Genomic DNA, 26510 nt, shown 5'->3' with positions numbered 1-26510 from the left:
CATTTTGCTCTTTCACACTGAGGCATGGTGATTATTGGGGGGTGTTGGAAAGATTTTTCAAATGCTATGAGGAACTATTATCATTCGCAAAGTATTAGAAAAATACAATTATTTGACTTACTGAGTGAGGTGAAGACAAAATGACTGAGAAGCTCAGCTTGTGGTGGTGAGTTAAGGCACTCGGAAATCAGACAAATCCCCAAATGGGCACATACCTACATTTGTGCGCAGAAGGACAGTTAGCTTATATCTATGCGTGCTCAGGCAGGCATGTCAACATTAAAAGGACAGAGAAACCAGACACATGCTCATTGCTCACATGGAGGTCCCAAACAAAATACAATGAAAAAATTGAAAAAGCTTGTAAATGATGGTATGAAATAAACCAAATGTGTTTCTCACAAGTGTAGCAGGTTGTGAGAATGGTAAATGGCTATAGGCCTGATTAATCCATGCATTAACAGAAATTAACAGACATTAATGCAACCAAATGATAGGAATTAACGGTAAATTTACAACTGGTGACATATATAATGTGGAATGTCTAAAAATAAACCATCAAAAGGCAAACAATTAACACAATAAAACAATGAATGAGCAAGAATTGGCGGGAGACAGCTCTGCTCATTCTGGAGAGCTGAGCGTATTTTGTAGAGAGACATACCAATATCTTTGTCACACACCTCTCCCCTTCTTGTCTCAACATTTGCAATTATATTCAAGACACATTATTTTCACTAACAGCCACATCTCAATAATCAACTAGGCCTAATGCCACGAGAGCTACTCAAATTGCTGGCTTCCCAACTCGGTATATAGATCTACACGCTTGTGATTTGAACCAATTCACAGCTTTAAAATAAGCTAATGCTGCTCTGTGGCTAAATCATGGTCTCTGGTGAAGTATGTGAAAGTATTTCATTTATTTCTGTATAGTCAAGAGTAAAAAATGTATTTTGGCAAATGTATTTCTATTTACTTCAGGCTACAGTGACTACTGTTGCCGAATATTGTCCTATACTTAGTGTACTCATCACATTAGGAATTGTATTTTATTGTTAGCCTGCAAATACTTTATTATGAAGGGGATTTTTTCCAACCCTCTCACTCAGCACTTCCTACTCAAAACATCTTCGTGTGGCAATTCCCCTAGGCCACTCTCTATACTGCCACCTACTGGTGGGACAAGTTTAGAGATAATCTCTCAGGCCCCTCTCCGACGCCAGGACCTGTCGATGATATGACTATACTCTGACGAGCTTTCGGTGTTGAATGAAAATGACTAAATGAATGTTAGCATAGTATTACAGATTGCATGCTTTGTTGAGGGGATCTTAATGCTTGTGTTTAACTCACACTTGATATTCTGGTTTCCTATTTTGTCAATGCGTTTCAAATGTGGGTCAAAAGGGAAATAAAATTATCCAAATTTTTCATTTAGGCTATGCCAACATTGTAGTATAATTAATGTGCAATGTTCTAGCTTAAAATGTACAGTGCCAGTCAAAAATTTGGACACACCTACTCATTCAGTGTTTTTTTCTTTATTTTTACTATTTTCTACATTGTAAAATAACAGTGAAGACATCAAAACTATGAAATAACACATATGGAATCATGTAGTAACTAAAAAAGTGTTAAACAAATCAACATATATTTTATATTTGAGATTTTCCAAAGTAGCCACCCTTTGCCTTGATGACAGCTTGCCATTCTCTCAACCAGCTTCATGAGGTAGTTACCTGGAATGCATTTGAATTAACAGGTGTGCCTTGTTAAAAGTTAATTTGTGGAATTTCTTTCCTTATTGCATTTGAGCCAATCATTGTGTTGTGACAAGGTAGGGGTGGGTATACAGAAGATAGCCCTATTTGGTAAAAGACCAAATCCATATTATGACAAGAACAGCTCAAATAAGCAAAGAAAAATTACAATCCAACATGACTTTAAAACATGAAGGTCAGTCAATGCAGAAATTTTCAAGAACTTCCTCAAGTGCAGTCACAAAAACCATCAAGTGCTATGATGAAACTGGCTCTCATGAGGACCAGCACAGGAAAGGAAGACCCAGAGTTACCTCTGCTGCAGAGAATAAGTTCATTAGAGTTACCAGCCTCAGAAATTGCAGCCCAAATAAATGCTTCACAGAGTTCAAGTAACACACACATCGCAACATCAACTGTTCAGAGGAGACTGCGTGAATCAGGCCTTCGGTCTGACTAAATTTGAGATTTTTGGATCCAACCGCCTTGTCTTTGTGAGACGCAGAGTAGGTGAACTAATGATCTCTGCATGTGTGGTTTACACCGTGACACATTGAGGAGGAGATATGATGGTGTGGGGGTGCTTTGCTGGAGACACTGTCAGTGATTCATGGCACACTTAACCAGCATGGCTACCACAGCATTCTGCAGCGATATGCCATCCCATCTGGTGTGCACTTAGTGGGACTATCATTTGTTTTTCAACAGGACAAGGACGCAACATGCCTCCAGGCTGTGTAAGGGCTATTTGACCAAGAAGGAGAGTGATGGAGTGCTGCATCAGATGACTTGGCCTCCACAATCACCCGACCTCAACCCAATTGAGATGGTTTGGGATGAGTTGGACCGCAGAGTGAAGGAAAAGAAGTCAACAAGTGCTCAGTATATGTGGAAAGTCCTTCCAAGACTGTTGGGAAAGCATTCCAGGTGAAGCTGTTTGAGAGAATGCCAAGAGTGTGCAAAGCTGCCATCAAGGAAACGGGTGGCTATAATATATTTCAATTTGTTTAACCCTTTTTTGGTTATTACATGATTCACAGGTGGACTCCAATCCACAGGTGGACACCAATCAAGTTGTACAAACATCTCAAGGATGATCAATGGAAACAGGATGAACCTCAGCTCAACTTCGAGTCTCATAGCAAAGGGTCTGAATACTTATGTAAATTAGGTATTTCTGTTGTTTTTTTACATTTGCAAACAGTTCTAAAGATTGATGTGTAGATTGATGAGGGAAAATAAATCATACATTTTACAGAATAAGGCTGTAACATAACAAAATGTTGTAAAGGGAAGGGGTCTGAATACTTTCTGAATGCACTGTATGTATTATGTATTATATTTATTTATGTTTATAAAGGAAATATTGTCTACTCGAGAAATGTGACATTATAGTATTTAAACGTAGCCTTCAAAAGTCATTGGAAAAGGTGAACCATCTGTTCTACCATTAACTGCACTTCGGACCGAGTCAAATAGAGCAAAATACTTCCAATTAAATGAGAGATGGGACAAATGGCCTTCCTAACTTGTTGTTGGCTATTTAGCTCATATGAAACCATCAGTCAGTAAAGGTGAGGAATTTATTCTGCAATGACGATGGAAATGAAATACATCATAGGAAATAGACTCCCACTTTTGCATGAAACTGGCCCACGCATGGGGCAGATTTTATGCATAAACAATGTTTATAAATGAGGCCCCTGGAATTGGAGAGGGGCCTGAAAGATTAAGGGCCTAAGAGATGATGTCTATAAACTATTCCCACCAGTAGGTGGCAGTATAGCGGGGGGCCTGAGAGATGATGTCTGCAGTTAGATCCTCCCCGTTTCTGGCGAGGAATTTATGAAAAGCAGTAGGGGGATTCGTTCCATTAGTCGTACAATAAAATCTCCACCTACACGGGGCACCGGGCCATGCTAAACGGACTCGCTCAGTGCTTGACTTATCTGAGAGGTGTGTAACCTATCCCATAAACATACTCACCAGCTCGACGCATATTTGGGTTATCAGCGCGCACATGACTTCAGGTAACACAACTGTTACCTTTAACTTACTGTTTAGGCCTACTATAATAATTGCATTATTGTGTCGACCAATAGTTGATATATCAGAAGAAGAAAAAATGGTAGCCTGGTTGCCGTCTCAGTTCAGCTATTACCCCCTATTACCAACCTGTTCAACCTCTCTTTCATATCGTCCGAGATCCCCAAGGATTGGAAAGCTGCCGCAGTCATCCCCCTCTTCAAAGGGGGAGACACCCTGGACCCAAACTGTTACAGACCTATATCCATCCTGCCCTGCCTATCTAAGGTCTTCGAAAGCCAAGTCAACAAACAGGTCACTGACCATCTCGAATCCCACCGTACCTTCTCCGCTGTGCAATCTGGTTTCGGTCACGGGTGCACCTCAGCCACACTCAAGGTACTAAACGATATCATAACCGCCATCGATAAAAGACAGTACTGTGCAGCCGTCTTTTTTAAATTTATTTTTAACCTTTATTTAACCAGGCAAGTCAGTTAAGAACACATTCTTATTTTCAATGATGGCCTGGGAACAGTGGGTTAACTGCCTGTTCAGGGGCAGAACGACAGATTTGTACCTTGTCAGCTCGGGGGTTTGAACTCGCAACTTTCCGGTTACTAGTCCAACGCTCTAACCACTAGGCTACGCTGCCGTCTTCATCGACCTTGCCAAGGCCTTCGACTCTGTCAATCACCATATTCTTATCGGCAGACTCAGTAGCCTCGGTTTTTCGGATGACTGCCTTGCCTGGTTCACCAATTACTTTGCAGACAGAGTTCAGTGTGTCAAATCGGAGGGCATGCTGTCCGGTCCTCTGGCAGTCTCTATGGGGGTGCCACAGGATTCAATTCTCGGGCCGACTCTTTTCTCTGTATATATCAATGATGTTGCTCTTGCTGCGGGCGATTCCCTGATCCACCTCTACGCAGACGACACCATTCTATATACTTTCGGCCCGTCATTGGACACTGTGCTATCTAGCCTCCAAACGAGCTTCAATGCCATACAACACTCCTTCCGTGGTCTCCAACTGCTCTTAAACGCTAGTAAAACCAAATGCATGCTTTTCAACCGATCGCTGCCTGCACCCGCATGCCCGACTGGCATCACCACCCTGGATGGTTCCGACCTTGAATATGTGGACATCTATAAGTACCTAGGTGTCTGGCTCGACTGCAAACTCTCCTTCCAGACTCATATCAAACATCTCCAATCGAAAATCAAATCAAGAGTCGGCTTTCGATTCCGCAACAAAGCCTCCTTCACTCACGCCGCCAAGCTTACCCTAGTAAAACTGACTATCCTACCGATCCTCGACTTCGGCGATGTCATCTACAAAATGGCTTCCAACACTCTACTCAGCAAACTGGATGCAGTCTATCACAGTGCCATCCTTTTTGTCACTAAAGCACCTTATACCACACACCACTGCGACTTGTATGCTCTAGTCGTCTGGCCCTCGCTACATATTCGTCGCCAGACCCACTGGCTCCAGGTCATCTACAAGTCCATGCTAGGTAAAGCTCCGCCTTATCTCAGTTCACTGGTCACGATGGCAACACCCATCCGTAGCACGCGCTCCAGCAGGTGTATCTCATTGATCATCCCTAAAGCCAACACCTCATTTGGCCGCCTTTCGTTCCAGTACTCTGCTGCCTGTGACTGGAACGAATTGCAAAAATCGCTGAAGTTGGAGACTTTTATCTCCCTCACCAACTTCAAACATCAGCTATCTGAGCAGCTAACCGATCGCTGCAGCTGTACATAGTCTATTGGTAAATAGCCCACCCATTTCACCTACCTCATCCCCATACTGTTTTATTTATTTACTTTTCTGCTCTTTTGCACACCAATATCTCTACCTGTATATGACCATCTGATCATTTATCACTCCAGTGTTAATCTGCAAAATTGTAATTATTCGCCTACCTCATGCCTTTTGCACACATTGTATATAGACTCCCCCTTTTTTTCTACTGTGTTATTGACTTGTTAATTGTTTACTCCATGTGTAACTCTGTGTTGTCTCTTCACACTGCTATGCTTTATCTTGGCCAGGTCGCAGTTGCAAATGAGAACTTGTTCTCAACTAGCCTACCTGGTTAAATAAAGGTAAAATAAAATAAAATACCAGTCTTTTTAGTTAACGTTCCAATCCTTACTACTCCTGTGCCAACACAAGTGTCAATTGTGGAATGTTAGCTAAAAAGACTGGTACCCAGACTATTGTTTTGGGGTGTCGTATGTTGACTATAATAAATTAGACCGTAAATTATAGACGTGAATGGTTACAATGCAAAGACACCAATACGCATTGAAGCACCAGACATGAACAATTGCTGTCATCTTGAAGCACCAGACATGAACACGTCACAGTTCTTTAGATGGCAACTTTATAAAATGTCCCAGAATTGCAGCCTCTAGAGAAGTACATTTATAGGGGGAATCTGGGATTGGTAGGCCTACATCCATTTTCTGATTCTTGAAAAATATAATGAATACATGCCTCACGAGCTTATGTCTAACTAACCCCACCATAACCCAACATGTAAGCTTGTTTAACTCAATTGTTTGCAAACAATGTAATTGTAAAGTAAAACTGTAGAGCTTCAAAAGTCTCAGATGGTCAGTCCTTGTTCCATCAATGGTTACATTTCTCGAACCCTGTTCTGTTTACCTAAAAAGTGTCAGGATACCCCTTTTTACTCATATGATAAGAGTTATGCCAAATCAAATAAATTGAGGCCCTAATTGAATTGCCCAATGCTCTCATCCCACTGGGCACAGACATCATTTCGATGTCTATTTTTGATTTACATTTGGTTGAGTTGTCAACTAACATGAAATCAACGAAGAATGGCACCATGTCATTGGATTTATGTTCAAAGTTGAGTGAAACGGGGAGAGTATATGCATGTATTTGAAAATCTTGGCAAGCTTTTAAGACTGGATTTAAGCTTTAATTCCCTGCAGGCTCTCCCAGATGGTATATTTAAAGGACTCATCTCTATGAAAGAGATGGATCTTCACTTCAACTCACTCACATACCTCAAACCAGACATTTTTCCAGTCTCAAAACAGTTGACCTCTCTTACAATTTCCTGGCCTCTCCTGACCCAGAAGCTTTCCATTCTCTCAGCTGGATCAACCTGTATAGGAATCAATTCCACTGTGAATGTGGCCTTTCTGACATGGCTGAAAGGGACAAACGTGACTTTTCCTGACATGAATGAAATCAGTTGTGAGTTTCCTTCAGATCTCCATGGCATCAGCCTGTTGAATTACAGCTCAGTCAAATCGTGCAAGGAGGATGATAAGAGGCTGGTTCAGGAGCTGAAGCTCTCGCTCTTCATCGGCTGCACAGCGCTCATCGTCCTGATCAAGTTCGGATCAATCGTTTTTGCTCGTCTCCGTCGATTCCTCTTCAACGTTTACAAATAGTTGACCGCCAGGATCGTTGAGGGCCCTAAGCACTTACTTATGCTTCAGCAACAACGACTACAAGTGTGTAGAAACCGCCCTGTTGAACCGACTAGACTCTCATTTTGCGGAGCGAAACGTCCTCCGCTGCTGCTTCGAGGTCAGAGACTTCATCCCAGGTGAAGATCACCTGTTCAATATCAGGGACGCCATATGGGGGAGCAGGAAGACAGTTTGTATCGTCTCTAAAGAGTTCCTCAAGGACGGCTGGTGCCTGGAAGCCTTTACCCTGGCTCAGAGCAGGATGCTGGAGGAGCTCAGAGATGTTCTCATCATGGTGGTCGTGGGGAATGTACCTGCAGTGGCCGGAGGACACACAGGATATTCAATGGTTCTATGAGAAGCTTATGTCCAAGATTCTTAAGGACAAAAAGAACACCTCCAAAGATAACAATGGGGATATCACACTTGTAAATATGACAGTTGGAACTTAATGTTGTTGACTCATTTTTCCACAGCCTGTATGCTTAAGTGAAAATCTTATTTAACTGTACTGTGAATTTGTACATCAGTCATTTTTATTTTGTCTGTATAACATTAAGAATTTTTACCATGTTGAATACAAGCAAAATGGAGAGGGTCCTCTGTATTTTGGCATAGCTTGTTTTTGACCACTAGTTGGCAGTCAACCTTTATTCACTAATATTGGAACTGTGAAACGTTACCTTCTGTTTAAATAAAATGTTATTGGTCACATACACATACATATTTATCAGGTGTTATTGCGGGTGTAGCAAAATGCTTGTACTTTTAATGATTTTTTTATGACAGAAATAACACCAAACAAAATACTGCGAAATTGCTTTGGCGCTAGAAGCAGAGCTGCCATGTCTGTCGGCGCCATCTATGATTATTGTGTTTTGCAGTTTGTACAATGCAAAGTTCTCGTGGTTTACATTTACACGTTGTAATATAACTAATGTAAGGATTTTGGTACTTTTAATAAAACATTCCAACTTCTCTACTACTCTAATAGTAATTGTGAACTTTTTCTGAGGATTTAAAAAATGACTGAATCGTATCTCCTCCCTTCTTCCTCAATATAGAGTCTATGTATGAAAACTGTATGCCACCAGGTAGAGTAACACTTCCTGCTGTAAGGAGGAGCGGAGAATAACCTCATCCTCTCTCAGAAGTCACAGCCCACTGGGCACAGATGTCAGTTCAATGTCTATTCCACGTTGGTTCAGTGTAATTTCATTGACATGATGTGGAAATAACGTTGATTCAACCACTGTGTGCCTAGTGGGAGTGTTTAAGACTCCTTTATGGAAACCCTTTCTCGTATAAGTATGAGAAGATGCGGTTCTACAAAAACTGTAACTTAACTTCTTGGTGACAGGGGGCAGTATTTTCACATCCGGATGAAATGCATGCCCAAATTCAACTGCCTGCTACTCATCCCCAGAATATAAGATATGCATATTATTAGTAGATTTGGATAGAAAACACTTTGAGGTTTCTAAAAACTGTTTGAATCATGTCTGTGAGTATAACAGAACTTATTTAGCAGGCGAAACCCAGAGGACTGGGTGAATGTTTAGTCCATAATGTTGCTTGATTGGTGGTTAGGCCATTAGTTAGCTGGGCAAAACTAGGTTACATTAAAAGTCCAATACTATTAATATTTTTTGTGAATCTATGTACATTCCGAAGCTCATCTGGATTCTCTGCAGTGCAGGAAAATTCTCAGCAACAAGAGTGATCAAATTTAAGATCCTACAATTGTATTATGCTTCGTCAAATACTCAATTTGCAGGAACCTTAGAGCTCAAATTGAGAAGATGAACAAATATTTACCAAGGAAATTAACGTCAGGCTTTACAGTTATTTCAGGGATCCGTAGTATTATTGGAAGAGGCGCACACTGGTCAGATTCCCCACACAGGAAAATGTAATAAACGCTGCCCCATAACCATAGCAAATATTTGACCTCAGTTAAAAACAAATCTAATGATATGCTTTCCGTTCAAGCTGAGGTGGAATCCATTGATCGGAGTGGTCAATCTACTGTGAACTGGCTTGGTGTATAGAGACCAGGGAACACAGTCCATCCAATCTGGGTCATGTGAAGCCCAGTTCAGTATAACAGGATCTCTCATGCAAATATCTCTAACCAACCACACATTATTATTTTTTTAAATAAGCAATGCGCTTTTAAGGGTTTGTGTTAGAGGTCGACCGATTCATCGGAACGCCGATTAATTAGGACCGATTTCAAGTTTTCATAACAATCGGAAATCTGTATTTTTGGGCGCATATTTTTTTAAATGTATATTTTTTTACACATTTATTTAACTAGTCAAGTCAGTTAACTTCTTATGGTATAGGGGACGCTTGCGTCCCACTTGACCAGAAGCCAGGGAAAAGAACATTCTTATTTTCAATGACAGCCTCGGAACATTCTGCCTCGTTTAGGGGCAGAACGACAGATTTTTACCTTGTCAGCTCGGGGGATCCAATCTTGCAACCTTACAGTTGACTAGTCCAACGCTCTAACGACCTGATTACATTGCACTCCACGAGGAGCCTGCCTGTTACGCGAATGCAGTAAGCCAAGGTAAGTTGCTAGCTAGCATTAAACTTATCTTATAAAAAAACAATCAATCAACGACTGTCGTTGCTCCAATGTGTAATTAACCATAAACATCAATGCCGTTCTTAAAATCAATACACAAGTATATATTTTAAACCTGCATATTTAGCTAAAAGAAATCCAGGTTAGCAGGTAATATTAACCAGGTGAAATTGTGTCACTTCTCTAGCATTCATTGCACACAGAGCCAGTGTCTCTGCAACAGTTTGGGCCGCCTGGCTCTTTGCGAACTAATTTGCCAGAATTTTACGTAATTATGACATAACGGAATAAGCGTTTTGTTTTCGAGATGATAGTTTCCGGATTTGAACTAAGACTTGTATTTCTGTGTGTTTATTATAGTTAAGTCTATGATTTCATAGAGCAGTCTGACTGAGGGGTGGTAGGCAGCAGCAGGCTCGTAATAGTCAAAGGTATATGGTTTAGAGAGAAATAGTCTACACGTTAAAATTCCTGTAATAACCTGCGGCTGAACTTGAAAAGGGGTTCTTTCGTTATTTTACCGTTCATGTCTTCCATAGAGAATGCCTTGATCTACAACAAATAAGGTCAGTGTTTCATGCAGGCTTAAACCACCTCGGCGTTTTGATACCCGTGTAAATGTAAATCTCACTAGGATAAGGTAACGTTTGTCAAAATATTTTCATAAATCCACTCTACAAAAAAAAATATCTTTGCTTATATTTGGCCAATCAGTTACCTTGTCCTATGGATATCTACACAGTTATAAAATTGGCAAGGTGGTGTAAGCCTACACGAAACACAACCTTATTTTAAGTTAATCTAAAAAATATCCTATTGAATGAATGGAATAAATGAATGAAATGAAGGAACCACTTTTCAGATTTTGCTAGGTGTCATGGGAATTATGACTCGCACTTTGGGAGTCAATTCTTACCATGCCCATTATTAAAATAGGATTTCCTGCATATAGAAATTACAGTTTTTGTTTTCAACATTCATCACAGGTAACTTAAACTCTATTTTTATTCAAATAGTTGAGAGTATTTGTCTCCTTAGCAGAAGGTCAAACACATATCCTGTCTCACATCCCCAATACATTGCTAGGTGCTTTCAGTGTTGACAGTACCAAAATACAGCAACTCATGTACAAAAACACTGCAACATAAACAAGTTACAATGTGAAATCACCTCTATTCCATTCAGACCGTAGAGGACCAAACTCCATCTCCCATAATGCAAAGCCAGCACCAGTCGGCAGTTCAGCTAACCCGTCTGCATCACAGAAAGGCATGCTAGCTAGCAACAGCAGCACTTTTAGCACTCTAAACTATATTAATAACAATAAAACTCTGAAGGTTACATTTTTCAATAGTCTCACACTCCCTTATAACAATATCTACAGCATTAACCATGGGATGTTTTATTTATTTAACGTTATGGACTTCTACAAAGGAGTAATCTGCAACACATAGCATTCTCTCTGTGTTTTCTCGGACTGAGGAGAAAGGGAGCTACTGGTAGTACCAGGGTGTTAGTAGGTGACACAAGCACCCCCATTAAATAAAATACATTTAATGAAACAAAACCCGAAGATGTTAAGATCATTCAGTTACTGTAGCTGCCTACCTAACATCAACACGCAGCACCAGTAGCGCAACAATTAAAAATAGACACCAAAAGTAAAATTCCTGCTATCATAGCGATCTGACTTCCCCCTTTCTGTCTGAACTTGGAATATTCCTGTTCGCGGGCTTTGGCCACTGACCCTCAACCTGGTTGTTCTGTCCCGAGTTGTATACTATTCTAATAATTTGAAGTTTGATGGAATAACCATTTTAACTCTACAACATTAATATAAATTACATTCTCGCAGTGTCAATGTGTGGTAAAATGAGGGGTTTTAACTTTGAGTACTGGGAGAAATGTGAATCACTGAAGCATTTTAATTTTAATTAAATAATTCATTGGGTTTTGATTATGATTTGGATTTTTTTTTTTATTTACCATGTATGGCAGTGCCTAACACCAGAAGGGTTTTTATCTCTTTTATTCATTTCATTTTATTGTTTAAAAAAATATTTTAACTCTGTAAGGGTTTTATAAGGGGGGAATGTGAAAGACAGAAATGAACTGGTTCCTCTTAGCTTAACTGGAGACAGGGCAAAGTGTTATATTCTTCACACCAGTGATAGAGCTGTTGTTCTGTTTGGAGCCTGTTGCTGGGAGAAAGATTAATGTTTTGTGTGTGTGTGAGACGAGTATGACCATACGTCATCTGGGCGGAAAGTAAAAGGAGCTTGCTTGCCCAACTTGGGGGATCCGTTGAGCAACTGTTAGAGGAAGTATGTCAGGAGTGACTTCCTGTCATTCTGGCCCTTGTTGTCCTCACTCAGTTGCAACAGACTGAGGCAACCTTTTCACCCAGTTATCTCTCCTCACACACACATACATAGGGTGACATGTTTTGCAGATGCTTGCATGGGGTAGCTTGACTATGTAAAAGCTCCTGTAATCTGTGTACAGGAGGCTCTCACTCCTTCTCACCTGCGTGGCTGGGGTGACCAGCCACCTTATTATAATACGTTTTTAATAAAAGTGATACATTGATTGATTATTAATTTTGCCTGTCATTATTAGTTAAAGGAATGTTCTTCATGTGAAACGCATTAATAAATGCCCACGTTAATTTCTACTCGCGTCTCATATCCTGTCCTTATATTAGTTGTATAAGTAATACAGTGTACTATACAACAAAACTGGCGACGAGGAAGAAACGTTCTCACGTTTATGCTCATTATCTTCGGCAGAAAGTCTGAGTTAAAAAAATAAATAAATTCCGCTGTAGAAAGACGCAGACAAAACGTGGAGCTAGCCAGTCGAGTGATGCTAGCTAGCTTTTGATGTCACAGCAACGAGACCCTCGAGGGATAGGAAGAGTTCCGCTGCAGGAGAAAGTGAAGTCAGCGTGAGTTCAAATAAATAAATGGGTCTGGGAGTAAGAGACCGTCTGAAAAGTGTGAGAAATAAAAATAAACCGAAAATGCCTGCATTGGTTGGAAATATAGGAACATTTGGATGAATCTGTGGAACAATGGAGTTCTTACACAGAACGTTTTGAGTACTTTGTGTTGGCAAATGGAATTAAAGCAGAAGTCGTTGTGCCAACATTTGTGACTGTTATGGGAGGAAAAACATTAAATCTACTGCGCAGCCTAGTAATGCCTGAAAATCCTGGTGATAAATCATATGATGAAATTGTGGCTACCTTAAAAGGACATTATTCTCACAAACCACTGATAATGGGCAGAGAGATTCAGGTGTCATAAGAGAAATCAAGAGGAGGGGCAATCAATCTCACAGCTTGTGGCTGTATTGAAACAGTTATCTGAACACTGAATTTGGGCGATCAATGAGTGACATTATACTTGATAGGTTAGTGTGTGGCATGCACAGCGAGGCAATTCAGAAACGCCTTTTGACTGAGAGTAACTTAACATTGCAGAGAGTAACTTAACATTGCAGAGAGCAATAGAAGTGAGTACGTCAATGGAAATGGCAAATAAAGACGCACAACAGCTAAGTGCATAAGGTGTCTACGGAGTTTAAAAAACAAGGCAGGAGGTGGCAAGCCATGCTATCGCTGTGGGAAACCAGGTCACCAAGCAGAGGAGCGTTGGTGCAAAGACAGACTGCAGAAGTTGTGGAAAAAATGGTCACATCAATTGTGCATGTAAAAACAAAAAGAAACAATCAAACAAAAGTACTGAACAAAGGAAAAGCGACTTCAGGAGAGTACAAAAAGAAAGTTCATAAAATGGAGCACACCGAGGATGTGTGATACCCTGTCTGAAGGGGAAGAATCTTTGCATGTTTTGTCCATTTCAGACAATGGATATGGATACTGGGTGACATCGCTACTGGATGGAAACGCAGTACGGATGCAAGTGGACACTGGAGCAACCATATCTTTGCTGTCTGAGGCTGTATACAAGGAGAAACTACATCACCTCACACTACAGCCCAGAAAGATGATGCTGAAAACATACACCGGAGAGATTGTTCCAGTGAGAGGAAGCATAATTGTTACAGTGGAGCTCAACAAACAGAAGGCAAAGCTAGCACTCTACAATGTGAAAGGCAACCATCCAGCATTGCTAGGACGCACATGGCTGGAGAAGATTAAACTAAACTGGCAGGAAATTCACATGGCTGCAAAAGAGAACACAAACGTACAAGGGATATTGAGGAAAGACGGATGTGTTCAAAGGAGAACTTGGCAGTATGAAGGACATAACAGTTAAACTGACCATGAAACCAGACAGACAGCAAGCCAAAATGCTTCAAAGCTAGACCTGTCCCATACGCCATAAAACCAAAAGTTGAAATTGAGCTAAACAGACTAGTCGAGAGTGGAGTATTGAATCCAGTGAATGTTTTTGAATGGGCTACACCTGTTGTTCCAGTCATTAACAAAAATGGCTCACTCTGTGGTGATTTCAGTCACAATTAACACAGTCTTGACTGCTGAAAAATATCCACTACCCCTCATTGGCGACCTTTTCTCTGGTTTAGCTGGAGGACAAAAAATCAGTAAGATAGGCCTGACATAAGTCTATCTACAGATGCATGTGGACCAAGAGTCACAAGAACTGTTGACCATAGTGACTCACAAAGGACTGTACAGGTACCGGAGGCTTCCTTTTGGAATCACCTCAGCTCCGGCCTTGTTTCAGAGAGCTATGGACCAGATACTGAGCGGGCTCACCGGGGTCCAATGTTACCTCGGTGATCTACTCATCACCGGCAACGACGAGCAGGATCACCTGAGAAACCTGAACGCTACACTACAGAGATTGGAGGAGTACGGTTTGAGGGTCCAGAAGGACAAATGCAAGTTTTTCCGATCCTCTGTTGAGTACCTGGGCCACGTCATCGACAATTCAAGGCTCCACATGGCGCCATCGAAGGTGAAGGCCGTTGCTGAAGCTCCGTCCCCACAGAATGTGAGTCAGCTGAGATCATTCTTAGGACTACTGACATACTACGCAAAGTTTGTGCCAAACCTAGCTAACATGTTAAAGCCACTGCATGAACTTTTGAACAAAACCAAACAGTGGAAGTGGACAGACAGATGTGAGGAGGCCTTAAAGAAAGTGAAAACAGCCTTAGCTCAGTCAGAGGCCCTAACCCACTTCAACCCCAACCTGCCATTACAGTTGGCATGTGATGCATCGCCTTATGGCGTTGGTGCGGTTGTCTCACACATCATTCCATCAGGTGAAGAAAGGCCAATTGCTTTCACATCACGGACCATAAGTAAAGCTGAGAGCAAGTATGCATAGATAGAACGTGAAGCACTAGCCATTGTGCTTGGAGTTAAGAAATTTCATCAGTTTCTGTTTGGCCGACGATTCACACTGCTGATGAACCATAGACCCCTCACCTCCATCTTTGGTCCCCACACCAGCATTCCGTCACTTGCCGCCAGCCTCATGCAGCGATGGGCATGATTGTTATCTGCTCACCAGTACGATATCAAGTACAGAAGGTCTGAGCAGCACTGCAATGCAGACAGCCTCTCAAGGCTTCCCTTACCTGTCGCACACACTGAGCACTCCCAGGCTGAAATCTTCTACTTCAAGGAAGTGACGAACACCCCAGTTACATCTGTTTTTCGAGTCATCATACCACCGCCACTGAGAAGGCAGGTGCTTGAAGAACTCCATTCAGGGCACTGTGGCATGGTACGAATGAAGGAGATTGCGCGCAGCTACTTTTGGTGGCCAGGTTTGGACGCAGCTATCGAAGACAAGGTCAAGTCATGTTCTGCATGTCAAAAGATGAGGAACATGCCTCAGCTGGCACCACTACACCCATGGGACTTCCCAGAGGCGCCTTGGCAGCGAGTCCACATAGACTATGCAGGCCCACTGGAGGATTGTAATGTTCTTAGTCGTACTTGACGCACACAGCAAATGGCCTGAGGTCATAGTGATGAAGAGCACCTCAGTGGAGAGAACCATCGAAAAGCTATGGTCAATCTTCAGTCGCTTCGGCTTGCCAACACAACTCGTTAGCGATAATGGCCCCCAACTGGTGTCTGAAGAGTTCCGGTCATTCATGGAAGCAAAGGGAATTCCGCACATCAAGTCAGTGCTGTATCACCCTGCAACGAACGGCCTCGCTGAACGGTTTGTCCAAACGATGAAGCAAGCTTTAAAATCATCACAAGGGAAGGGCTCCCTCAATAGGCGCCTATACACCTTCCTGTTAACCTACAGAAACACAGACAGCTTCGCACACGACTCGACCTCCTGAGAGCTCCATGGACTAAACAGGTTGTACAGACACAACCGAGAGCACAGGGAGAGAGATGGAGCAAAGACAGAAGCTTCATAGATGGAGAGTTCTTGCTCGGAACTACTGCAAAGGTCCAAACTGGATACCAGATGAAAGAAAAAGGAAACCGTACATGGCTCTTGATAGTATCACTGATATTTAATAAGCTTACAAAGTGGATACCAGCCACAGTGGTTGCACAAACAGGGCCTGTGTCCTACACAGTTGACACACCGGGAAACATCATCTGGAGGAGATACGTGGATCAACTGTTGCCAGTGACCAAACTGAGATCAGCTACTGACCTACCATGACTACGAGCCATCACCTGAACATCCACTGCAGCAACATACAAATGTGGAAAGTGCTCCAGACTCAACTGAACCAGCCAGAGTGCCTACTCAGGGTACTGTTACACCCCAGTCTGGGCATACACCATCACCACTCAGACTCAGAGACAAAGTGACTGTAGACTCACCTGTACGTCGTCATCACCCTGCAAGAGAAAGACGACCCCCTGACAGGTTGACTATTTAGTTCAGACTAACCTCCGACATTGGGGCAGAATACACCCCAGGGTTAAATCTGGGAACTGAGGCAGTCTACCCTCTTTCCCTAGTTCATAAAATTTTATTCTGAAAAGTTCATTTATTTACATTAAGATAATTTATGTTAAAAAGAAAACAATATGCAAAACAGGAATATTTACTTTTTTCTTACGAGTCATCAAAAGTAAAGGGGGAGGAATATGTTGGGTATTGATATTCTAGTTTTGTCCCTTTAGGGCACCTGTAAACCCCCCTATGTTGAAATGCTTGGAATGTTCTTCCTGTGAAACGCCATAAACAATGCCCATGTTAATTTCTACTCCCATCTCATGTCCTGTCCTTATATTAGTTGCATAAGTAATACAGTGTGCTATGCAATACATAGCAAAGTGTCTGAATACTTATGTAAATAAGGTATTTCTGTTTTTTATTTTTATTACATTTGCAAACAGTTCTAAAAACCTGTTTGCTCCTTTGTCATTATGGGGTATTGTGTGTATATTGATGAGGGGGGAGAAATAACTTAATCCATTTTAGAATAAGACTGTGAAGTAACAAAATGTGGAAAAAGGGAATGGGTCTGAATACTTTCTGATTACACTTTATCTACTATATTTATCTATGTTTATAAATGAAATATTGTCTACTCGAGAAATGTGACATTATAGTATTTAAACGTAGCCTTCAAAAGTAATTGGAAAAGGTGAACCATCTGTTCTACCATTAACTGCACTTCGGACCGAGTCAAATAGAGCAAAATACTTGAAATAACTTATCAATTTACTACTGTGAAGTGGGTCCAATTAAATGAGAGATGGGACAAATGGCCTTCCTAACTTGTTGTTGGCTATTTAGCTCATATGAAACAATCAGTGAGGAATTTATTCTGCAATGACGATGGAAATGAAATACATCATAGGAAATAGTATTATAGTATTATTTTTAAAATACAACCATAAAATAAAGAGATTTTTGCTCTTCTCGCTAACTGCAAATGATTGGGTCTTGTTATTATGTTTAGCTAGCTGTTCTTTTGTTATGAATAAGTGTCATCATATATTTCCCATTTGCACAAGGCTGGCAATAGGCTGCTTTTGCCTTCTTGCAATGCAATAGTTCAACCACTAGAAACTGTTGTGCATATGCAGGGTCTAAAGTTTGCGGGAGGATACGTACATTCTCACGTCATGTTCAGCTTTTACAGACTCCAACTTTTGTGTGAAAACCAGTGCACGAATGTTTTGGGGGCAGATTATGTGCATGAACAACGTTTATAAATGAGGCCCCTGGTGTTGGAGAGGGGCCTGAGAGATTATGGGCCTGAGAGATGATATATCTCTATAAACTATTCCCACCAGTAGGTGGCAGTATAGCGGGGGGCTTAGAGATGATGTCTGTAGTTCGATCCTCCCCGTTTCTGGCGAGGAATTTATGAAAAACAGTAGTGGGATTCGTTCATCACACGGGGCACCGGGCCATGCTAAACGAACGCGCTCAGTACTTGACTTCATCTGAGAGGGGTGTAACCTATCCCATAAACATACTCACCAGCTCGACGCATATTTAGCTTATCAGCGCGCGCATGACTTCAGGTAAATCACAACTTTTACCTTTAACTTACTGTTTAGGCCTACTTTAATAATTGCATTATTGTGTCGGCCAATAGTTGATAAATATCAGAAGAAGAAAAAAAAATGGTAGCCTGTTTGCCCTCTCAGTTCAGCTATTACCAGTATTTTTAGTTAACGTTCCACTTCTTATTGGGCCAACACAAGTGTCAATTGTGGAATGTTAGCTAAAAAGACTGGGACCCAGACTTGTTTTGGGGTGTCGTATGTTGACTATAATAAATTAGACCGTAAATTATAGACGTGAATGGTTACATTGCAAAGACAACTTGACGCATTGACGCACCACCTTTGAACAATTGCTGTCATCTTGGAGTCTAATTAACACAGTTCTTTATAAAACTTTATAAAATGTCCCAGAATTGCACCCTCTAGAGAAGGACATTTTAAAGGGAGAATCTGGGATTGGTAGGCCTACATCCATTTTCTGATTCTTGAAAAATATAATGAATACCTGCCTCACGAGTTTATGTCTAACTAACCCCACCATAACCCAACATGTAAGCTTGTTTAACTCAATTGTTTGCAAACAATGTAATTGTAAACTAAAACTGTAGAGCTTCAAAACTCTCGAATGATCAGTCCTTGTTCCATTGGATGGTCAGTCCTTGTTCCATCAGTGGTTACAGTTTTCGAACCCCATCACTCTGCTGCAGTGGTGGAAGAAGTACTCAATTGTCATACTTGAGTAAAAGTAAAGATACGTTAATATAAAATGACTAAAGTAAAACTGAGTCACCCAGTAAAATATTACTAAAGTAGAAGTCTAAAATTATTTGGTTTTAGTTATACTTATTAAGTATCAAAAGTAAAAGTATATATAAAACCAGACACTACAATTGTTTTGTTTATTTAAATTGACAGATAGCCAGGGCCACACTCCAACACTCAGACATCATTTACAAATGAAGCATGTGCTTAGTGAGTCCGCCAGATCAGAGGCAGTAGGGAGGACCAGTGATGTTCTCTTGATAAGTGTGTGAATTGGACCATTTTCCTGGCAAAATGTAACAAGTACTTTTGGGTGTCAGGGAATATGTATGGAGTAAAATGTACATTTATTTTATATACTTTCCTATAAAAATAAAGTAAATCACAGATACCCCCAGAAACGTAAGTACTTTACACCACTGCTCAGCTGTTTACCGAAAAAGTGGCAGGATACACCTTTCTGCTTACATGATAAGAGTTCTGCCACATCAGAAAAATCGAGGCCCTAATTAAATTGCCCAATGCTCTCATCTCATTGGGTAGAGACATCAGTTCAACGTCTATTTTTCCTTTACATTTACATTGTCACCTAATGTGAATTCAATGTGAAATCAACGAAAAATATCACCATGTCATTGGAATTAGGTTAAGTTGAGTGAAAAAATATCAAATGCTCTTATATTGATGGCTTTTTGCAAATCCAATCAGTTTTCCAAGTAGATTCAATGTCATCACATTTATTATTTTGGTTGAAATTACATGGAAACAATGTTTATTGATTCAACCAGCACAGTGGGATTGGTGTACACACTTGAGGATAGAAGTGATTCATTCATATAATACAAACAGCCCTATGTGAGCATTGTGACTACAGAGTAAGGCTGTGTACTCAGCACACACATATGGGATTTTCATTATCAGGTTGGGACAGAACCAATGGACTATGGACCTTTCAGTGCAAACAGATAGATACATGTGAATTCTCTATAGCCAAGGGATGTCTCACCTGAAGGGGATACTCCAAGTCTGAGAGATATAGTACCAGACAAAAGTTTGGACACACATACTCATTCAAGGAATTTTTTAATTTTTTAAACTATTTTCTTCATTGTGAAATAATAGTGAAGACATGAAAACTATGAAATAACACATATGGAGTCATGTAGTAACCAAAAAAAGTGTTAAACAAATAAAAATATATTTTATATTCTTCAAAGTAGCCACCCTTTGCCTTTGTCTTTGACAGCTTTGTCACATTCTCTCAACCAGCTTCATGAGGTAGTCACCTGGAATGCATTTCAATTAACAGGTATGCCTTAAGTTAATTTGTGGAATTTCTTTCTTTAATGCGTTTTGAGCCAATCAGTTGTGTTGTGACAAGGTAGGGGTGGTATACAGAAGATAGCCCTATTTGGTAAAAAGTCCCTATTATGGAAAGAACAGCTCAAATAAGCAAAGAGAAACGACAGTCCATCATTACTTTAAGGCATGATGTTCAGTCAATCCGGAAAATGTCAAGAACTTTGAAAGTTTCTTTGTGAGTGCAGCCTCAGAAATTGCAGTCCAAATAAATGCTTCACCGACTTCAAGTAACAGACACATATCAACATCAACTGTTCAGAGGAGACTGTGTGAAGTAGGCCTTTATGTTTGAATTGCTGCAAAGAAACCACTACTAAAGGACACCAATAATAAGAAGAAAGCTGATTGGGCCAAGAATCACAAGCAATGGACATTAGACCGGTGAAATCTGTCCCATGGTCTGATGAGTCCAAATTTGAGATTTTTGAGTCCAACCGCCGTATCTTTGTGAGAGGCAGAGTAGGTGAACGGATGAGCTCTACGTGTGGTTCCCACCGTGAAGCATGGAAGAGGAGGTTGGGGTGCTTTGCTTGGTCACACTGTCTGTGATTTATTTAGAATTCAAGGCACAATTAACCGATACGCCATCCCATCTGGTTTGCGCTTAGTGGAACTATAATTTGTATTTCAACAGGACAATGACACAAAACACACCTCCAGGCTGTGTATGGGCTATTTGACCAAGAAGGAGAGTGATGGTGCTGCATCAGATGACCTGGCCACCACGATCACCCAACCACAACCCATTTGAGATGGTTTGGGATGAGTTGGATTGCAGAGTGAAGGAAAAGCAGCCAACAAGTGCTCAGCATATGTGGGAACTCCTTCCAGACTGTTGGAAAAGCACTCCAGCTGAAGATGGTTGAGAGAATGCCTAGAGTGTACAAAGCTGTCATCAAGGCAAAGGGTGGCTACTTTGAAGAATATAAAATATATTTTGATTTGTTTAACACTTTATTGATTACTGTAATACTGTAAACTCAGCAAAAAAAGAAACGTCCTCACTGTCAACTACGTTTATTTTCAGCAAACTTAACATGTGTAAATATTTGTATGAACATAACAAGATTCAACAACTGAGACGTAAACTGAGCAAGTTCCACAGACATGTGACTAGCAGAAATGGAATAATATGTCCCTGAACAAAGGGGGGGTCGAAATCAAAAGTAACAGTCAGTATCTGGTGTGGCCACCAGCTGCGTTAAGTACTGCAGTGCATCTCCTCCTCATGGACTGCACAAGATTTGCCAGTTCTTGCTGTGAGATGTTACCCCACTGTTCCACCAAGGCACCTGCAAGTTCCCAGACATTTCTGGGGGGAATGGCCCTAGCCCTCACCCTCCGATCCAACAGGTCCCAGATGTGCTCAATGGGATTGAGATCTGAGCTCTTCGCTGGCCATGGCAGAACATTGACATTCCTGTCTTGCAGGAAATCACTCACAGAACGAGCAGTATGGCTGATGGCATTGTCATGCTGGAGGGTCATATCAGGATGAGCCTGCAGGAAGGGTACAACATGAGGGAGGAGGATGTCTTCCCTGTAACGCACAGAGTTGAGATTGTCGGCAATGACAACAAGCTCAGTCCGATGATGCTGTGACACACCGCCCCAGACCATGACGGACCCTCCACCTCCAAATTGATCCCGCTCCAGAGTACAGGCTTCAGTGTAACGCTCATTCCTTCGACGATAAACGCGAATCCGACCATCACCCCCGGTGAGACAAAACCGCGACTCGTCAGTGAAGAGCACTTTTTGTCAGTCCTGTCTGGTCCAGCGATGGTGGATTTGTGCCCATAGGTGACATTGTTGCGGGTGATGTCTGGTGAGGGCCTGCATTACAACAGGCCTACAAGCCCTCAGTCCAGCCTATTGCGGACAGTCTGAGCACTGATGGAGGGATTGTGCGTACCTGGTGTAACTAGGACAGTTGTTGCCATCCTGTACCTGTCCCGCAGGTGTGATGTTCGGATGTACCGATCCTGTGCAGGTGGTGTTATATGTTGTCTGCGAGGACGATCAGCTGTCCGTCCTGTCTTCCTGTAGCGCTGTCTTAGGCGTCTCACAGTACGGACATTGCAATGTATTGCCCTGGCCACATCTGCAGTCCTCATGCCTCCTTACAGCATGCCTAAGGCGCGTTCACGCAGATGAGCAGGGACCCTGGGCATTTTTCTTTTGGTGTTTTTCAGAGTCAGTAGAAAGGCCTCTTTAGTGTCCTATGTTTTCATAACTGTGACCTTAATTTCCTACCGTCTGTAAGCTGTTTGTGTCTTAACAACCCTTCCACAGGTGCATGTTCATTAATTGTTTGTGGTTCATTAAACAAGCATGGGAACAGTGTTTAAACCCTTTACAATGAAGATCTGTGAAGTTATTTGGATTTTTAGGAATTGTCTTTGAAAGACGGTCCTAAAAAAGGGACGTTTCTTTTTTTTTGCTGAGTTTACATGATTCCATGTGTGTTATTTCATAGTTTTGATGTCGTCACTATTATTCTACAATGTATAAAATAGTAAAAATAAAGAAAAAACCCTTGAATGAGTAGGTGTGTCCAAACTTGACTCTTACTGTACATCCAATTAATTGATGTACTGTAGCCCTGTGATGGAATAGCAATCCTTTTAAATAATTTGCATTATTTTCTACTTTTTGCCAGGGGGATGATGAGGAATCTTATACTGCTGGCTATCTTTGGAGAATACCTGCAGGTGGTGAAATGCAACCCAAAATGCCCAATATATGGCTCTATAGCAGCTTGCACCAGCCAGTCTCTATATCAGGTTCCTGCGCTGCCTCCATACATTACCATTTTGTATATGAGGGATAACTACATCAGTGAGATCAATGAGACATCCTTCTCTGGGCTTGAAGGGTTAAAGGAACTGGACCTCAGTTGGCAACAAGTGAATGGACTTATTATAAGAACAAACACCTTTCAAAGGCTGGAAAACTTGGCAGTGCTTTATTTAGGGTATAACACAGGTTTACAAATTGAGCCAGATGCGTTTGTGGGACTATCCAACCTGAGAGCTCTCTCTCTGTATAGGTGTGACCTGACTGAATCTATTTTACAGGGTGACTATCTCAAGCCCCTGGTTTCCTTGGAAACACTAGATCTGTATGGTAACCAGGTGAAAAGAATCCAACCTGCTCTATTCTTTGTGAACATGACAGATTTCCAAGAGCTAAACGTTTCCTTAAACCGGATGGAAAGCATATGTGAGGAAGATTTGCTTGGCTTTCAAGGCAAACACTTTCGGCTCCTCAAGTTGAACAGCCTCTATCTAAGTAGCATGACTCAGTATGGCTTTGACTGGAAACGATGTGGAAATCCTTTTCGGAACATGTCCATGGAGACACTTGACTTATCTTCCAATGGATTCGATGTGGACAAGGCAAAACTGTTTTTCAATGCAATCCAAGGGACCAAAATCCACCATCTTATTCTGGAACACAGCACCATGGGGAAATCCTTTGGTTTCAGCAATGTGAAAGACCCAGACAGGCAAACATTTGAGGGCCTCAAGAGTAGTAGTGTCAAGATTCTAGATTTGTCCAAATGCTTTATATTTACATTGCAATATGCAGTATTCAGTCCGCTGAGAGAGGTAGAGGGCATAACAATAGCCCAAAACAAAATTAACCAGATTGACAGGGAGGCGTTTTTTGGTCTTCAAAATGTACAAAAGCTCAACCTGTCACACAATCTTATAGGGGAAATCTATTCTTACACGTTTGACAATCTACCCAATATTTTAGAACTAGATTTATCTTACAACCATATTGGTGCATTGGGATATCAGGCATTTAAAGGACTTCCAAACCTACAAGTTCTGGATCTTACAGGAAACTCTATTCGGGAACTAGGTACATATGGTTCTCTTGCACCACTACCAAACATCCAACTTCTTCGTTTGGCTGATAATAAGATTACATCCTTAGATGGCCTCTCTGTCTTTGCTCCTAATACGATCATACTTAATGTTCAAAACAACAGGTTAACTAATTTAGAGGATGTATACACAGTCTTAGCTAAATTAATGCATATTGAGTTTCTCTGGTATGGTAACAACTTCATAAAGTGGTGCACCCTTAACAATAATATTTCAGTGCCAGCTGTGAACTCTCTGAAGCTGCTTGAGCTAAGGAACATCGCCTTGCAGATGATATGGGCACGGGGAGAGTGTATGCATGTATTTCAACATCTTGGCAAGCTTTTAAGTCTGGATTTAAGCTTTAACTCCCTGCAGGCTCTCCCAGATGGTATATTTAAAGGCCTCATCTCTCTGGAAGAGATGGATCTTCACTTCAACTCACTCACATACCTCAAACCAGACATTTTTCCAGAGAGTCTCAAAACAGTTGACCTCTCTTACAATTTCCTGGCCTCTCCTGATCCAGAAGCTTTCCATTCTCTCAGCTGGATCAACCTGTATAGGAATCAATTCCACTGTGACTGCGGTCTGGAGGACTTTCTGACGTGGCTGAAAGGGACTAACGTGACTTTTCCTGACCCTGGCGTGAATGAATTCAGCTGTGAGTTTCCTTCAGATCTCCATGGCATCAGCCTGTTGAATTTCAGCTCAGTCATATCGTGTGAGGAGGATGACGAGAGGCTGGTTCAGGAGCTGAGGCTCTCGCTCTTCATCGGCTGCACAGCGCTCATCATCCTGATCATGGTTGGATCAATCGTTTTCGCTCGTCTCCGTGGATTCCTCTTCAAAGTTTACAAAAAGTTGACTGCCAGGATCCTTGAGGGCCCTAGGAGGGATCCTTCTGCTGATGGGCCTCGGTACGACGCTTACTTATGCTTCAGCAACAACGACTACAAGTGGGTAGAAACCGCCCTGTTGAACCGACTAGACTCTCAGTTCGCGGAGCGAAACGTCCTCCGCTGCTGCTTCGAGGTCAGAGACTTCATCCCAGGTGAAGATCACCTGTTCAATATCAGGGACGCCATATGGGGGAGCAGGAAGACAGTTTGTATCGTCTCTAAAGAGTTCCTCAAGGACGGCTGGTGCCTGGAGGCCTTTACACTGGCTCAGAGCAGGATGCTGGAGGAGCTCAGAGATGTTCTCATCATGGTGGTCGTGGGGAATGTCCCCCATTACAGACTGATGAAACATGAATGCATTAGGACCTTTGCCCGGAAGAGGGAGTACCTGCAGTGGCCAGAGGACACACAGGATATTCAATGGTTCTATGAGAAGCTCATGTCCAAGATTCTTAAGGACAAAAAGAACACCTCCAAAGATAACAATGGGGATATCACACTTGTAAATATGACAGTTGGAACTTAATGTTGTTGACTCATTTTTCCACAGCCTGTATGCTTTAGCGAATATCTTATTTAACTGTATTGTGAATTCTTACATCAGTCATTTTTATTTTGTCCGTATAGCATTAAGAACTTTTACCATATTGATTACAGGCAAAATGGAGAGGGTCCTCTGTATTTTGGCATGGCTTGCTTTTGACCACTAGGTGGCACTCAACCTTTATTCACTAATATTGGAACTGTGAAATGTTACCTTCTGTATAAATCAAATCACATTTTATTGGTCACATACACATATTTAGCAGATGTTATTGCAGGTGTAGTGAAATGCTTCTATTTTTTTAAAAGTTCATTTTTTTAATGAAAGAAATAACACACAAATCAAAATACTGCGAAATTGCTTTGGATCTAGAAGCAGAGCTGCCATGTCTGTCGGCGCCATCTATGATTATTGTGTTTTGCAGTGTGTACAATGCAAATTTGTCGTGGTTTACATTTACACGTTGTAATATAACTAATCTAAGGATTTTGCTACTTTTTAATAAAACATTCCAATTTCTCTACTAAATTTGAATAATAATTGTGAACTTTTTCTGAGGATTTAAAGAAAAATCACTGAATCTTATCTCCTCCCTACTTCCTCAATATAGTCTGTCTATTCTATTCCACGTTGGTTCAGCGTAATTTCATTGAAATTACGTGGAAACAACGTTGATTCAACCACTGTGTGCCCAGTGGGAGTGTTTAAGATTCCTTTATGGAAACCCTGCCTGACCTGTGTTAATTTACACAGCACACATTTAGACA

General features: G+C 41.4%; 1 protein-coding gene and 1 pseudogene across 1 annotated transcript; both read left to right on the top strand.

Moving 5' to 3' along the window:
- Nucleotides 1–6821: 6821 nt before the first annotated feature.
- On the top strand, nucleotides 6822–7740 carry LOC118398601 (toll-like receptor 5; annotated as a pseudogene).
- Nucleotides 7741–18182: 10442 nt separating this feature from the next.
- On the top strand, nucleotides 18183–26271 carry LOC118398593 (toll-like receptor 5). Its single transcript, XM_035794097.1, has 2 exons — nucleotides 18183–18310; nucleotides 23082–26271. The coding sequence occupies exon 2, from the start codon at nucleotides 23086–23088 to the stop codon at nucleotides 25723–25725; it is 2640 nt and encodes an 879-aa protein (XP_035649990.1). The 5' UTR covers nucleotides 18183–18310; nucleotides 23082–23085; the 3' UTR covers nucleotides 25726–26271.
- Nucleotides 26272–26510: the final 239 nt, after the last annotated feature.

The sequence above is a fragment of the Oncorhynchus keta genome, chromosome 19 (assembly GCF_023373465.1).
Source record: "Oncorhynchus keta strain PuntledgeMale-10-30-2019 chromosome 19, Oket_V2, whole genome shotgun sequence".
Classification (NCBI taxonomy): domain Eukaryota; kingdom Metazoa; phylum Chordata; class Actinopteri; order Salmoniformes; family Salmonidae; genus Oncorhynchus; species Oncorhynchus keta.
The sequence above is the reverse complement of the archived record's forward strand: the minus strand, read 5'-3'. Positions and strand labels throughout refer to the sequence as shown.